This window comes from Syngnathus typhle, linkage group LG21 (genome assembly GCF_033458585.1).
Source record: "Syngnathus typhle isolate RoL2023-S1 ecotype Sweden linkage group LG21, RoL_Styp_1.0, whole genome shotgun sequence".
Classification (NCBI taxonomy): Eukaryota; Metazoa; Chordata; class Actinopteri; order Syngnathiformes; family Syngnathidae; genus Syngnathus; species Syngnathus typhle.
In genome coordinates, this window is record NC_083758.1 from 3,789,976 (window position 1) to 3,807,436 (window position 17,461).

The 17,461-nt window shown below is 43.6% G+C and overlaps 1 protein-coding gene across 3 annotated transcripts in view; it reads left to right on the forward strand.

The window, feature by feature from the left end:
- The window catches only part of cacna1c (calcium channel, voltage-dependent, L type, alpha 1C subunit), an 81,831-nt gene that overhangs the window by 15,062 nt on the left and 49,308 nt on the right, over window positions 1-17,461 (forward strand). For all 3 annotated transcript variants that reach the window (XM_061269090.1, XM_061269087.1, XM_061269088.1), the window contains exons 2-3: window positions 7,782-8,208; window positions 10,995-11,100. In XM_061269090.1, the coding sequence (XP_061125074.1) occupies window positions 7,782-8,208; window positions 10,995-11,100 (533 nt within the window). The remainder of the gene's footprint in view (window positions 1-7,781; window positions 8,209-10,994; window positions 11,101-17,461) is intronic.

The following is a 17,461-nucleotide window of genomic DNA, read 5'->3' on the forward strand; positions in this document are numbered from 1 at the left end:
AGATCCGAGGTGTTGGTCCGTTTACCTTGATCTGTGACGGGTTGATGTTGATGTGGCTGAACGTCACGTCGCGTACGTCGAGCCAAATTGGCCACTCTTTTTTAAACACTCGGCACTCACTTCTTTTTTTCGGGCCACTCATTTTAATGGAAGGATTCCAGAGGAAGGTTTGTGGGTGGCTTTAGCGCAAAACTGCATCTGAAAGCTCAGCGCGCGAATTATAAGAATGCTGTCGTCAAAGCCCACGCTCTAAATTCGGGACTGATACGAATAGAGCGAGAGTGCGCCAAGTCCGTACTACTGAGTACGTACACGCACTTGTGAGTGTGCACCGAGCTTTCTAACACGGCTTCCGGTAGTAAATGCGCAGGCGAGCGCTTCGCCATCTACTGGGAAAACGCAGTCATTGCAGGCAAAATGACAAAAAAAAAAAAGTTTAATAATACAATTTGTTGGCGGGCCGGATTAAACGGTTCCGTGGGCCGGATGTGGCCCGCGGGCCGTAGTTTGCCCACCCCTGGGTTAAACGATGGTAATTAATAATACAAAAAGTTTTTGATGAGTGACAAAAAGCTGGCATTCGAACAAGGGTGTGTGAACTTTTTATATCGGCTCTACATGTTAGCTCTCCTGTGCTGGAACAGTAAGCGTTGCGTGCGGACAAAATGTCACCAGGGAATCCAAGTTGGCACATTGTCTTGAGTGTAAAAAAAAAATAGAGGGATCATTATGCCATAAAAAAGCCTTAGGAAGCCGTTTATTTCGGAACCTTTTCAATCTTTACGTTCCTCAACGCAATCGTGAATCACTCCGCGTTCTTCCTCTTTTACTTCTGTTGACTTGATCGCTCCTCTCCCGCTGTAGTAGTCGTTGCGGTTTTAAGATAGGATGGCTCCCATTTTCTCCGGCTGTAGGGGGAGGGAGCAAAATTGCCACGTGGTCTCGCAGTATTCCAGTCTTTCACGCTACGCGTCAAATTCCAGTCTTGCACTTTTGTCTCGTGTGTTTGGCAATTCTTTGCATAAACGCTTCCACCTGTGTGTGTGCTTTATATCATTCCGACTGTGGTGGTGAACGCAGAGCTACAACAAATGAGCTGAGATTTCTTCAGTCTAAATGTTTACACCGGGAACCTTTGCTGGAATGCACGGCCGGCCTATTTATGACTCGGAGATCCTGCCAGAACAATTGTTCCCTGTGTGTGCGTGTGTATGCGTGTGTGTTACAGTCAACGTTCACACATTTGCGGTAGATGACACGTCAGTTGTTTGTTACTCATCGGCCACAATGTTTGGTACAGATGCCCAATCTAATGAGATTCAGTATTATTAAAATTCATAATCGAAACTGTATTTTTTGGACTTTAAGGCGTACTTTTTAATTTTCTCAAAAATTGTCAGCCTGCCTTATAATAATATATATATGGATTTGATTTAGCAGAGAATAAAGAAGATATGCCCATCAGTGTCTGTCTACAAGTGTTGCTCTCCCGTTTGTGTTCAAATACTTGGTGCCAGATGCTATTTGTCAGCCAAAGCTAAATGATTGATTGTTTTAAAAACACCAAGTGGATCTTGTATCTTGACAAACTGAGCAGACACATGTCAAATAAATCTGCTCCAAACATGTTGAGACTTCTGAGGATTTTGAATTTACAGCGGGCCCTTCCCTCTTTTTTTTTTTAAGCCTGTTCTGCCTGGGATATGTGTGGTCTGGGCAACAGCAATCAAACACCCTCTGAGGAGAGTTTGGCTGCACAGTGCAAAAAAGGCAGCGCGACGTGTTTTGGGTTTAGGCGTCGGGATGTCATCAGGATTGACGCGACCCAAAAGTGACACCAGCGTAGCGGTAGAGCATAACTGGGACATATGTTGAGTGGGTGGACAAGCAGAGAGGGCAGTTCAATACCAATGTCCAAAATCGCAAACGCCATCTGTAGCACACGCCGCCCAGCCAGGCGTCCAATTGTACGTATCACATTGTGTGTTCACGCATGTGTGTGTGTGCGTGTTGCCTCAGTGTGCTGGGACATCTCCCGGCCACCAGCAGCTAATGAGCTCCATTTAAATCCGGCCTCTCGTGAGCCTTCCTCTCGCCCAGTTTCTCCGCCCCTGGGGCCGTCGTCTTTGCTGGCCTGGAAACGGCGGTGCGGCGGCGGCCATTTTGGCTCATTAGGAACAAGCGGCTGAGATGCGTTTTTGGGAATCCGGATCAGACATAGGCATGGTTGATGACTGTGTGTGTTTGTGTGTGTGTGTGAAGAACGACAGCGAGCTTCACGACTCTGCGTGTGATGAGTCATCCTCCTGTAGCATCATCTTCTCCTCAGTCGCACTCCCAATATCCCATCTCCATTTTTTTTTCGACCTTCTATCTTTTTCCATGTTTACTTCCACCATTACAACCCAACGGAGACGCTCCCGCCGACAAATGAACTTGAACCGCAATTCGGTCTTCGAGAATGTCATCTTTAAATGATAGTACAAAGCTTGAATGTCTTGAAGTTTTTATAACCTTGCTCATTGCGGGAATTTAGAAACATGCACCACTGAATTTACGCCCTTGTTTGACTAATTAGAGTCACGTGTGAACTGAAGTGGCTGCAATGCAAATTTTCTTTGCTCAGCGTTATTTATTTATATTAGTCATTTATATGATTAAATGGTTCGGTCTCATTTAGCACATTAAACATGAAACATCCACTCAGGCCATTAGACATCAACATCCAAAAGGTTTACCATTAAAAAGATTCCAATGCAATGCCCTAACCATTTTTTTTTTGCTTCACTTGCGAGCAGGAATTTGAGATATGATTTGAGGTTGTTGGCAGCAGTTAAAAAAGTCTTACAGTTGAAGTTAAAAGTTCGCCGTTGTGTGTTTAAAACAATCACGGAGCATTAGTCTGTTTAGCTTAATGCTAATTAACAATGTAAAATTCCATAGATGAGCTAACAAATAGCATTAGTATTGCTATCTGCCAGCCGTAGATTTTTTTCTATTTTAAATTATTTTAATCAGGCGGTAATAGCTGGCGGTTCTTGTTTTAGTGACGAACGGCGAAAAAGAGTTTGAAACACAAATGGTGGAGCAACACAGACAGATAATTCAACAACACTCATAAGCTTTTATTCTTTATCTTCTGTGAGGAACAAGTCATATTATCGTGCCAATCAAAGATGAACCTTATTATCTCGACGATAGCAGAATTTTCAAACTAGCACTTAAATGTCATCCTATTAGATTGCTTAAAGCACCTTTTTTCATATACGCTATATGACAAATTAAAAGTGCTCTGCAGCCGGTCCCAAGCAGCCCCTGATCATCAGGGGGACGTGTGGAGTCATAAAGCAAACGCTCCCCCCGAGCCGCTGCTGCGAAGCTATGAGAGCGCATTCATTAGCGCTTTATGGCCTTGCAGACTCATCGCTTAATCACAACCTTACGTTGTCCGCGTGAACCTTTTTTTCGCCGACCCTCCGCGTTTGCGTACACGCCGAAATGTGGATGCTGGATGGCTCCCCTGTGGGTTGTTGTGATTCCACATACGGGCTCCTCTTGAGATCACGGGTTTCGAAATGGCGTCACCTTGGCTTCTGGTCTAACGATGGCCGTTTTACTGTTAGCCTATGAAAACTGTCATTTCTTTTGGTGACTCTTCTGAGTGTTGTGTTTTGGTTGTGTGTACTGTTCTTCTCATTTGCCGGCGACCCCAAATTTACATCTGTTTTCTCTTTGGAGCGCGAGGAAAGTCAGCCACGGCTTGACTTGAACGCAACCCGAGTCATTCCCTCCTGGCTCAGGCCCAGTTGCAAACTAGTCTGACAGAGACGCTAGTCAGAGCCAAGCTACTCCATCTGAAATCCTCTTTGACATTCGACACATGGATTTGTTTTATTTCATTTGTTTTTTTTTCACCCCTTCAATCCTGGCTAAAATAAACTTTGGAAAATCCTATTCTAGTCCCCATAGACAAAAAGATGGAATGAAAGATGTTGACTGCCAAGGAGGTAATATTTAATTGTGGGCATCTGCGATCTGCAGTATAGTATAGTGAATAAAAAACAATATTATGCCAACATAAATGACCTATTTTCCACAAAACTGTTTTGGTTGTGAGTAGGTCAAGGAATAACTTTTGCTTCTAATTAGTGCTGAAACAATTACTTTCTGCCTCGAAGCTTCGGACCAATAAAAGGCATCGTTAGCAATAATCGTTAGCTAATTTGCTATTGCCCACCACTTGTTTGTACACACATACTTTCAACTGCTTTATGAAGATAATGAGACCAAAATAAACATTTATTAATGACATTGCTAACAGAAAATGAATCGAGGCAAGATGGCAGCCCGGGTAAAGAAACTGTAACAGTGTAGGACACCTAAGTCTGCCTTAGTGCCGCTCGCATGCTAACGACCTCGACAAGGTCGCGTATTCCATTCTACGCGGTGAGGCTGTGCGCAATTACTTTAGCGGAGGAGGAAGAGAGCGACGTATGAACGGTGTCCAATCATAAGCGTGCTGCTCGCCCTTTACATGCGTCAAGGGGGACGAAATGGCGGGGAAGTCGAGCTAGTGTTGCTACATTTGCGTTTAGGACATTTTGGCTCCTTGGTCAAGTTGAGTGAAGTCCTGAATCACACGCAGCGAGAGACAGGTAGAGCAACGAATGCTATCTGGGTTACTTCGGCCTCCCATCACTTCACTGCAGATGAATATTAATAAGGAGTTATTAATATCTGCTGCCTGCGAAGCGCGTGGCGGCTTCATGTGTGCGGGAGGTCGGCAGCGTGAACAAGCCTACCACCTCCATCGCCTCCTCTTCTTTCAGTTTTGACTTGCTCGTGACTACTTTGTGGTTCGACGCTTCCTTCGTGTTCTCGATCCCGCCTGATCGTCTAACACGAGTCAAAAAGTTTTTCATATTTTAGAACATTTGTGTATTCTGTACTATATTTTTCATGCTGTAAAATAAATTACATTAATTATGATTTTTTCCCCCCTTTTTACTGAATTAGAAAAAATCTTAGGACATTTGTGTATTCTGTACTAAACTTTTCATGCTGTAAAAAAACAATTACATTTTAATTATGATTTTTTTTTCCCTTTTCTATTGAATTAGAACTAACTCAAGCAATTATTTTGATGCAAGCAATAAATTAAAATAAAATAACATGAATTAAGGTAAATTCAGCCTCTAAAATAAAATCTGATGCAAGCAATAAATTAAAATAAAATAACATTAATTAAGGCAAATTCAGCCTCTAAAAACGGTCTCGTACTATTTTGTTAACATTTTTTAAAACGCACATTAGGGTCACCAAAGTGGGTATAAAAAGTCGACACACCCCTGTTCATATGCCAGATTTTGGTGATGTCAAATAAAAAACACACACACACACACACACCTTCAGCACTTGACTGTGCGCCACTCATGCATGTGCCACATGTTTTATGAATAAATCCACGTGGCGTTCACAGGCGAGCCGCGTCGAGTGGCACGCTGTCAGTTTTGCTGTTAACCTCGCTCACAGCCAGCGCTTAATGCGCCTCCCTTTGTTGACGGGGTAAAATGGAACGTTTGGACCGCCATTGTGTGTCCTAGACGGCAAGACTTTTATTTGAGCGTGAGCCGGAAATTGACAATAAACTGTTATTTTGTCCATTAGCATCCGCTGATGTTTGTTTAAATGGCGCTCATGCGGGATGTGCGCATTGTGTGTTTTTTATTGAGTGTGTTTGTGTGAATGTTCCAAGGGGCTCAGGTGACTTCTGTGGGCCAGAAAATGGGCCACCTGAGCATATAGATGCTTATTTATGTGCACACCAGAGCATTCTGCTGGGTTTACATGCACTAGAATGAATCTAAAAGTAGCAAAAGTCGTTTTCTTGTCCCATAATATACCTCTCCACTAAGATTTATGAAGATCTCTTTGGATAACGTTTGCAGTCCTATGAAATAGCGAGGGAACTCCAAGGTGACACGGTAAAATACAGCAAAACTATACACAACAAAATTGTAGCCTGCTAACGTAATGCTAACACATAATTTGAAATCCTAACTAGCTAGCGGCAATGAATATACCGTTTTTTTCCATGTATAATGCGCCCCCATGTATAATACGCACCCTAAAAATGGCATGTCGATGCTGGTAAAAAGCCTGTACCCATGTATAATACGCACCCAAATTTTGACTCCTACTTAAGTCCGTAAACGTAAAATTATTTCAGAAAAAAGATCGTCTTTGGGAACAACCGGATGTTATTCTGCCGGTCAGTATCACTGCGCATGCGCTAGCAAACTCAATAGCGAAGAAATGTTTCGGATTTGTGTAGGGTACATTGTGACAGACAGCAAACGAGCAGGTGATCGAGCAAGCGTCTGATACGAGAGCATTGTGTTCGAATGGAGCGTGTTTGAAGTGAACAGCAGAGAAGAAAGCGCATCTGTAATGGCGGCCTCCGTATCATATCCGGATAAAAAATAAAAAAAAAAATAAAAACGTTTTTTGTTCCCATGTATAATGTGCACTCCAGATTTTAGGACAATAAATTAGTTACATTTTGCGCATTATACATGGAAAAATACGGTAACTGAAAACTGAAAACAAACAGATAATGTGACTATTCTTGCAGGCATATATTCTTTATCCCCTGCGAAGAACGATTCATATTACAGCTCTTCTTTGTGTATTCACAACTGTGTGATACTGCCCCCGGTGGCCACTCAAACAATCTTTCCCAAAACTCAATCTACTTATGTAACAGAGCAAAAATCCGGACAATGTGAGCCACGAATATCCTATCTAAAGAGTCGTCGTGGCCGCTCGTGTAGGTTTTGTCAGACGTCGACGGAGATTAATCAGCGGCAAACAGATCGGGAACAGTCGCTTTTCTTTGTACTCTCGGGAGATGGCACATGAATTGGATAAAAATAGTGTCGGCTTTAAAAGCGACGTTCGCGCTGACAGTGATAATGACGGCATGTCATGCCAAGCATAGAGGAAATGACAATCACACTTTCCTTGCCCAAACGCTGAAAGAAGTCTATTATGCCCCTTCAAGCTTATCATTATCGTTATTGTATTTTATTTGCACTTGAAACTGGCTGCTTCCTCGCTGAATTGGAAATGGCGAACGGTGAATGTGTTCTTTCTTGGCACCCCTCGAGAAAGTTTCGCCTCAATCAGCTTTGTATATTTTTGAGCGTGTGTGTGTGTCATTTGAGAGCACTGAAGTGATAGCATCTGTCTGCAGTCTTTATCATTAAATAGATAACAGCTCCACTGACTTTTTTTTTTTTTTTTACCCTCTCTTTGTTGGCTTCACTTCCACTGTGGACTCCTTATCCACTTCCACCGTAACGACTTAAAATGTGGCATTTTCATATCTAGTTTGAACATCTTGGTATGAATCAAAACGTGGAAAGGAAAAGTATTTTCTGTCTTTTTGTTTTTTAAATGGGTGTATAATCTGCTGCAGGGTGAACAGTTTGGGTGATTTTCATTGGGGTGTCATATGTGGGTGGAGAGCGGGGATATTACACGTGTCTTTAATCTGGCTAAGTAGGCAGCTCGAAGGATCCGCTCTGGTTTTTATTCACCGGGAGTGTAATCTGCTGGAGATTATTGTAATGCCGGCGGTTACTCTCCGGCGAGCATTTTGCGATTTGTTGGAGAGTCGCTATCGACCACGCTCGGTTACCTGTCGAGAGTTTGAAATCGAAATTTGAAATCAATTTTAGCAATCTCAATTTTAATTTCTTTTGGTTTCTCCATTCCAGGCTCCGATTACTCGCCCCCTCCCACCCTCCCTCGCCCCGCTGCCCCCGGCTTGACCAACGAGCACCCGGGCGGTGGTGACCGCGATGGAGGCGGGGGCGGGGTCAACCACGGCGTGGCGGGAGTGGTGGGCCTGGCCCCGGAGCACATCGCCACGCCGGGCGCCGCCCTGAGCTGGCAAGCCGCCATCGACGCCGCCCGCCAGGCCAAGATGATGGGCAACGCGGCCTCGGGCGGCACGGCGGGGCTGGCGGTGGGAGGGGGCGGGCCCATCTCCACAGCCAGCTCCACGCAGCGCAAGCGGCAACACTACAGCGCCAAGCCCAAGAAGCCCACCACCACCACGGCCACACGGCCCCCGAGAGCGCTGCTCTGCCTCACGCTCAAGAACCCCATTCGCCGGGCCTGCATCAGCATCGTCGAGTGGAAGTATCCTTTTATGACATAGCTGTTGCCATGGCGATAGCTTGCATGTCAAGAAACTCTTAACTGTTGCTCAATCACGAGTTTTTTGCCGTCTCGTTTTCCAAAAGGCCAATTCACAGACAACTTCGACTTATTACCTTATCATCGACTACAAAGAAAATATTTAATTCCCTCCCCAAAAATCAATACTGACTGCACTTCTTCCACAAAGAAAGCTGATGGAAATCTATTTATTTATTTTACATAATCTTCCGAATTTTGAAACATCATGTATTATTCCTCCGCGTCGAATTCACTTCGTTATTTCTCACGCAGTCCCGTCAGAACACAAACATCAAAACACCTTAGAGGAAGGAATAAATAATTTCATTGTTTTTTGGGGGGGGGGGGGGGGGGGGGGTTGGCAGTGAGAGGAGAAAAAAAAAGACTAAATATATGGAAGAATAACTCCCAAGTACCTCTTTTCTCCTCCTTGCCATCGGCCGGCTCGCTGGCTTAATCAATCCGCGTGCCCTCCGGCTTTCAAACACATGTGAGCCCCCTCTTCGTCCTTTTTGCTTCCTCTCCCTTTCATCCTTTTTTGTTTACTCACATGCGGATTAAAAAGCCGTTTCGTTTCTCCGTCACACTTCTCTCTCGCTGCATTCATTCTCCATCCCGAGGGTCCTGCCTCCTACGCTCCTGCCCCCCCCCCAATTTAGTATCCCTCTGACTGTACAATAGCCTTTCTTCTTCATGCTCTTCACCTCCTCCTTTTTTTTTTTTGCAAGATTCATTGTTCCCTAGTTTTTCTCCCTTTCCGGATTAGCGGTTGGGAAGAGATGGGAAAGGTAAACTTGAGGGATGAGAAAAAGAAAGCGGGGGCGACAGAATCGAGTCCCGCGAGCTTTACGTTGCTTCAAGGTTACCGTGGATTTAAATTAACGTAACTCTTTGCCATCCCAGTCGGGAAAATCCAGGCCTCTCAGGAGTGACGTAGCTAATATACATATTTTTGTGCTTTTTTTTTTTTTTTTTCTTTTCATAGCTAAGCAGTTATAGTCGATTGCGGCAAACAGCAGGCGCCGATGAGTTCGCAGATGATTACCCACAATTCCCAGCATTAATCATGCAAACAACTCTGAAGGAGAAGGAGTTGAACAAATAGCATGCGAGAAGCAATAAATCTCCAAATTACACTCAATTTGGAGGTCAATTTGAATTGGACGCCCTTCATAACTTGCTTCAAGAGGCGGCCGATCCCCCAAATTCCCCTTCGGTGACTTCTCCTGTTACCATGACAACCGATACTTCTCTCAACAGGTCTATAGGGACTGTCTGAGCATTGTGCTCACGTGGCAAATTTAAAATCATTCTTTCTATATAAATACATAAAAATGGGTGTAAAAATGAGGCCAAAATTAAGACACAAAAGTCCAAACCAGGGTGTACCTAATGAACTGTCCTGTGAGTATGCACTGCAATAGTACTGAGCTCAAATAAAAATTTCATAGCGCTATTGCGAACATTGTAGGGTGTCCACAAAACTGAATATGCGGCGCAATTATAGTGTGCAAGCCGGTTATCACTCTAAAAATTCCTATTAAATCCCCAAATGTACGATACAGTAGAATGAGTTCCGTCGAGATTAGCGGAAAGTCCTCATTGACAGTATTCTTTTCCCGGCTTGCTATTTAAACCAGGAGTCAGATAAAACGATTCAATCTTCTTTTCTTTTTTTCCTTCTTTCCTAAACATTACAGCAGCTAGCAGATTTATCATTGCGTTGATAGAAGCTGTTTTTTTATTTATTATTATGGGTCAGGATCCGAAAGCCTATGAGTCACCAGTCCCGTTTGCATGTTCTGATTAAGTGATTAAGTTTGATACATTTTGTTCGCTCTTGTGGCTTGAGGTCAAGCCTTAATCCAAACATAAACACAAAACCGGAGCAAACATATCCATCTCTGTCTGCGGGCTACTCTGAAAACTCTCTCAAATTTATTCTGTCAGCAGTCCATCCATTTTTGACTTTTAAAACCATTAAGGCTGTTTTGACGGCTACAGTAGCAACAACATAATCCATCACTGTAAAAAAAAAAAAAATCTGTTTGTTTTTTCCCTTTCTTTTTTTCTTTCTTTTTTTCTTTCTTTTTTTCTTTCTTTTTTTCTTTCTTTTTTGCAAATACACACAAGAAAACATAACCGGAATTAACCCAGAAAATAGCCCACCATCATTTTTATGCTAGGTTTACGCGCATGCGTTAGCTAGCCGAGGGAGAACGACAGGATGAAAGGAAAATGGGAGAGGTGGAGGGGTAGAAGGGATAATTGCGCTGATGAAAAGCAGACCTCCTCTGGCTCTCCTTCACGCTCTTTCGCTGGCTTTCGCTCACTCGCCCGACCCAAAATAATGAGGTCACTTGTCTCTCAAGGACCTCCAAAAAAAAAAATAGGGGGTCTTTCCTTCTTTCCTCCAGCCACATCCTGTCTTCCACGCGACAGCACCCATATTTGGGCATGCGGGCTCGCTCTCGAACAACGCACACGCACACAAAAGTGAGCCTATATATCTTATCAGGAGTGGCTTTAATGTTGTTCCTTGCGTGCACAAAATGATGTTTTCACTGTTAAGATTGAAGCATTTATCAGAGTGACAAATTCCACCTGTTACTAAACAGGGATGCTCGCGTTCAAGAGCGAATCGCCCCGGAAATCGATGGCAATCTAAGTAAGACGAATGGAGTCGCCTAAGCTTGTGTATTGCGCCCGTATTGTTGTGTATTCCTTAATCCGCCTCCTCCTCTCAGACCCTTCGAGATCATCATCCTGATGACCATTTTCGCTAACTGTGTGGCCTTAGCCGTCTACATCCCCTTCCCAGAGGACGACTCCAACGCCACTAACTCCAATCTGGTGAGTAGCCAGATTTTTTTTTAAAAAAGTGAAGATTCATTATCGATTCCCCAAGGTGGACAGGGAAGACAATAAAAAAAAAAAAAAACCCAAAAATCAGTGAATTATCTGGCCTGGCATATTTTAGGGGGATTCAGCGCCCTCGCGGCCCCCCCTCTAGCTCCGGCAGTGTGTTTAAGCAAAATATTGGAATACGTTGACGATTTTAATTGGAAAATGCTACTACATTTCCTGTGAACTGGCTTTGTTTCTCGCTCTGGATTTAGCTCAGTCAATTTCACTCAACTTGTTTGTAATATGTCATTGAGATCAAGGTCAAAGAATGCTTCCCCAGATGAATTCCCAGCCGGCTGTTTGGTTACTTAGCGTGTTTGGTTTGGGAATTGCTTCGGCACTCAGCGGAATGCCGTGTGCTCTGATGACGTCCTGAAAATATCTTGTATAACAGTCCATTTTCCATTTGGCAAAACCCGAGCGCTCGCTAGCGCTTGACTGGAGCGCCGCGTGTGCGTCATTGCTTGCGAGTGTGTTCGCGAAGCCGCTAATCCCCGCGAGGCCGCGTAACATCTGTCACACTGTCCTGTCTTTCATTCTTTCGAAGAATGCCGTTGTCACATTGGGACTTGTATTCGAAAAAATCGGTGCCAAAACAAACCGTTCGGTAAACTCAATTAATTTACTGATGATTATTTTCCGTCCATTATTGATACCAATATCGATATCAGCCTAAAGAAAACAAACGTTCAAATTATGTCAGTCTACATAAAAAAAATCGAGAATATTTTGACATTGCCGCAGAATAATACCGCTGGGCATATTATTGATGCCATTTGAATAAATGAATGGTGATTCTTGATGCGAGGAACGGACAGACCGTGCGAGTCGGTGGAAAAGTAAATACGGGCAGCACAGCTGTTGCCCGCCTCCCCCTCGTTACAATACGCACATGCTACGTTAGTACCGCGCTCACTATTTCCGATTCATCCGACACCTCGCTCGTCACATTACGATTCGACCGAGCGAGGTCTTAAAATTCTTTCCGTGTGTTTTATTCCAGAAAAATATATAGTCTATTAAAACCACCTTGCCATCAGTATGCACCTGCGTGACTCACTTTGAGAGCCGCTCGCTCGGCAGTTTGCATAATTAATGTGAACTGAATGGACGCTTTAATCATAGTACAATTACCACAAACACGCCTGCTGTTATGCTAGTTTGTATTCTTTTTTTTTTACGAGAAAAAGGCCAACGGCTCCATTCTGTGTTTTGTCCAATTTTTTTCTTTTTTTTTTTTTTTTTTTTTAGAAGTGATACACAAAAAACCAATATGAGGTATTTTCAATACTTTTGCTCATCATATTTGGTGTACTGTAATCTTATTAGATAAGCTGACACAGCTACTAAAAACACACACAAACACACACACAGTTTACAATACTTATGTAACTCCTCATAGCCGTCGTATCGCTCGCAGTGCCCGTTTTCTATTTCCGTCACGCATCCCATAATGAGTCGCCCCGTCTCCTTGACGACGCGGCCAATAATAGCAGCGCTAGGAGAGGGAGGTTGTCATGGATATGGTAACCGTAGCGATGCTCCTCACATCTCCTCGCATCTCCTGGCTTCACAGAGACGGAGGAGTCTGAAAATGCGCTAAAGTCTCTCCCGCTCGTGCGCTTTTGGCGGCTGTTATGGTTTTAATTAAAACTTTATTGGCCTGCCGAGACGTTAACGTTAGCCCCAGTGGTATTCGTTGATAAATCGCGACGGAATCCATGCATCGGCAAACAAACGTGTCGCTCGTTAAATTGTAAACTTTAATCGAGTGATATAATATGCGGCTGTAAAGCTTTTACGGCCGGCAAAGTATTTATTTGTCGGCATTAGCAAAACACACGCATAGATGCATTACTTTTCGCACGATGGGGTGACAGAAGGGCGAAGGGGGCGGAGCTTAAGTATTCTCAGGACTGTGTCATCCTGCATTGATGAATCACTAACGGCACATACACACATGAATAATACAATACACAATACAACATTATTCCATTTTTTAAGAGTGTATCATTTTGAAGCAATGTTAAGCCAGGCCAGAAATGGAGTCAAAAGCTGCTTTTAGTTCTGTTTGAGCATGTCAACAATCCCAATTTTGCGACATGAGATCATGTAGCCCATTATAATTGAATCTAAATGTGCTGGAACCCCTGAGTCATGAGAGGTTCCTGTATTTAGTGACTAAACAGCAACGATAATAAAAGCCACATCGCGCCAATGATCTCCTTGCCGAAGTGAATTTTAATGTCGGTCATTTGCGAATATTCACGTCAGGGACAAGATGTCGGCGTGTCGTTTTCCACCGGTTTTTCGCCCTCGCTCGTTTGCATCTTGAAAGTATCAGCGTCTTGGCGGCGAGGCAGCACGTGGGGAAACAGACCCACCATCCCACCGCGCATGGTTGCCATTGCATTGTGTTAACAAGCTGGCGCAAAGCCTCGCCTCGCTGTTTCCAAGGCGACAAGTTTGATGACACTTTCCTCTCTAACTATTCAGCAAATCTTTGGGAGGTAGGTCAAGCATGTGACGTACAAACAGGAACTCCTCTGTATATATATATATATATAAAAAAACAAGGAATGTAACCACCAATTGGAGACAGCTTGCATGCGTGGGCGTGATTTGATGAGGACAGTATCGAAAACAGGAGTTTTTGAGCTTTTCCGCTCTGTGGCTTCTGTGCAGGAAGCCCCTCATTTGCATGTCTAGGAAAACACACATAAACATGGGTCAAGGCCTGCTTAATCAAACCAGCTGTAAAAAGCAAGCAGCCTTAAGAATAGCCCCCTAACATGATAGCATGATAGCGGTTAGCAATCCGACTTCCAGGGGTGTCAAACTCATTTTTTTCGCGGCCCGCATTGTAGTCATAGCTTCTTTCGGAGGGCCATTATGATTGTCAACCCAAATAAATGTATGAGCACCTCATATTATATATACAGTAAAAGCTACGAAACAAACTGACAAATAACTGGAACGGATTAATGTCATTTCCATTCATTCTAATGGGGAAATACAATTTCAGACAACGGTTTTGCATAGCGGGCATGGTCATGGAACAAAATAAACAACTAGCCTTAATTGTCAATAGAAGTAATAAGTTTAACTAATCGGTTCACTTCCGATTATGTGCACCATTTTGTCGTTCAGTGATTTCTCATACACAATTACACTTCTATAAACATAACGCTATGTTTAATATTGTCGTCTGTGTCATACTGAGAGCTGGTTCTAATAATTCATAAGGCAATCCATCTTTTTTTAAAACCTTTACTACTGCGCTTCTCATTACATTCTACAACTGCACTTAATGTTGGAGCTTGTCTCAGTGCTGTATATTGACCCCGAGTAAAGAATGAGACGTAGCACACTCCAAACCTGAGATACTACATTATGTTCGTCTGACCGTGCAGTTTTTTCCGTCTTTGGCTCTTACCCAATATAGCAGGCAGAAAATATATAGTTTGATTTATCTGGCCTACAAGTGGCTTGGACACGGCAGGATGCTCCGTGCTATCATGCTGAATAATCACTAATGCGATAGCGTTCCTGCAACGGGGGTGCGAGATGAGAGCAGGGGACAGTTACACATCTGCAAAAACAATGCAAGTTCTATTTTTGGGCTGGAATTTCAGAACTGTTCACTCTATGTTTCCTGCACATTGTCCCAGTAATTAAAGTCCCTTTGCTTCGTCTTAGTGGAAGTAGCGGCAGAATGATGAAAGAGCAGAAAAGGAAGCGCGTCACTAATGTTTCCTGTTAAAATATTCAGACCAGTGCCGCATGGTGCGTCACCCTGTCCCACGCGGACACGAAGGAGCGCACCTCCCCACCAAAGGAGGCACGCAGGAGCCGGCAGCCATATTTTAGCATGCTGAACTTCCTGTTCACACACTCCTCTGACTCAAAGCGACTAAATAATTTAGGGCAGGTGAGAGAGTGCGTGAGTAAATCCGAAAAATTGAGCATGTTTAAAAAATGTGCCTAAACAAGCTACTGAGAGGAATCCAAATGGGAAGTCGGGATTCAAAGATTAGTTTCTAAATAAATTTGTTTCTTAATCCGTTTGTTGTGAGTTGAGTTTAAGGGCCTTTGTTAGCATCAACGTGAGTTGGTTACTGTTTCTACTCCTCTTAGCTAGCAGTTAGCTAGCTAGCTATGCTCACACCCTGAAAAGGTGCCACAACTGACAGAACAGTTTGCTGTCATTATACATATTGATGCCGCAAAAAAAAAAGCCCACGGCCCATCTGAGGCCGAGAGGAAACCTGAAATCCCGTTAGCATGAAAGCTAGCTGGTGGCTAGCACCTCATGGAAGTCAACCAATCAGCAAAGTTAGCACTTTTCCCCATATGTTATAGTTCTTCAAAGAAACCGTAAAAGTTGGGAGTTACTGGGTAAAGTTGTTCAGTTCAACTTTTAACTTTAAGCTCTGAGCCTTCGGCGTTCCACTTTTTCCCTGTTGTTAAACTAACACATTTCTTACTGTTTCATCTTCCCGCGTGGAGTATTTTTTCGACAAATCAAAACTGAAAAGACCCGACCGCCAACCTTCAGCGATCTTTTCATCCGCGCCGCCCGCACTCGGCGCTATGAAACAGTAACAAGCCGCAGTCGGCAGGAAGGCGGAGCTTCGGTCACCTCGCAACATGGGGAACTTGTCGAACGCAGCGACTGGACACATCGAGGAGAATCGAGGCGGATCTTTAGATGAGAAGAAAAGTGATGGCTGCTGAGATTCAGACCGTAAACGCTCTTGTGCAGCTTTAAATTCTACACGCGGATCCAGCTTGAGAGTATCTGGCGTGACAGAAAAAAAAAGATTCAAAAAGCAGTAATCCCTTTAAAGAAAACAATTAATCCGTTTGTGCACCTTTAAGTGAACTCTATCAGCAAAATGAACTCGAGTGCACCTTTTTTTGACAAGCTTAAAAAAAAAAAACACCCACACGCCCAAAAACATTACTGGCAATGAAAATGCATTGTGGGTTTCCACTTATGACTCATCGACAATCATTTGTTTCACTCGGGTACAAATGTTCTCGCTCGCTTTGTCTTTTCAGTGAGAATAAAAAAAAATGGCGGCGCAGGTTTGCAGCTTGACAGAAAATGTGTGTCGGAGTGCGTTTGTATGTGTCCGTGTGACAAGTGGCACAAAGTAAGTGGGACGTAAAGTAAAGTCGCGTCTGATGGCAGACTATTTATGACCCCAGGCTGGAGTAGAGATATGTCAAGAGGACTGACAGTAAATAGAAGGCGATGGAGCAACTGGTCTCACACAGACACACACACACACACACACACAAAAGCTAACACACAGGTCAATGCACATCCGAGAGACACAGACAAGTGGCAAGCTGAGTCAAGCACTCAATCTATATAGGATGTCCATCAAGCTACCTGACAGGTGCACCAGAGTGTGTTATGAAAGGATTATATTTTTATTTTTTTATTGACTTTATGGTACTATTAGATAGCGGGTCATCAGTTTAGGTCACTTGAATCTGTACAATATAAAGCTAATGTTGGGGTTATAGTGAAGTGCAGGGGAGTCAAACTAATTTTCTTCGCGGGCCGCATTGTAGTCATAACTTCTTTCAGAGGGCCATTATGACTGTCAACCCAAATAATTGTATGAGCACCTCAATAAAAGCTACAAAACAAACTGACAAATAACTCATTTTCAAATCAGACGAGTAAAAAACTGGTCATATGTTTAAAAAATATATAAATATTATTAAAAGTGAAAACAATTTGCAATTCTAGTAATGACAAATTTGCACAATTTGTCTTCGCGGGCCACATAAAATGATGAGGCGGGCCGTATCTGGCCCCCGGGCCTTAGGTTTGACGGCTGTGGCGTAGTGTGTTGTGAATTAGTGCGGATCTCGTCGGTCGCCATGTGTTCTTCCACCAAGATGTGGTTTGTGTTTCTATCTGACTAAACCGCCATCGGCATCCTTTTCAGTCTGTTCTCGGATTCGTTGGGTGGTCTGCATGTCAGTCATGAGTCCTATCATTATCTCAGTAGGCGTGTATTATTTCACTATTGGCTGACTTCTCAGTCATTTGTGAATCATTGGGTTGTCTACATGTCCGTCAGTCACGCGCGAATAACGGCAAAGATGAGCCTCGGCAGCTTGATATGCAGTCGCACGTCGTTCCGTCCGAGTTGAGTGGATAAATGTTCGCAATAAACGTGTCATCGACAAGAGAATAACCTCACTCAAGTGGGCTGGTTTCAATTAACGGGTGGGTTTGCCACCAGAGGGCTCTAACCTCGCTATCAGACATATTGAACAGCCA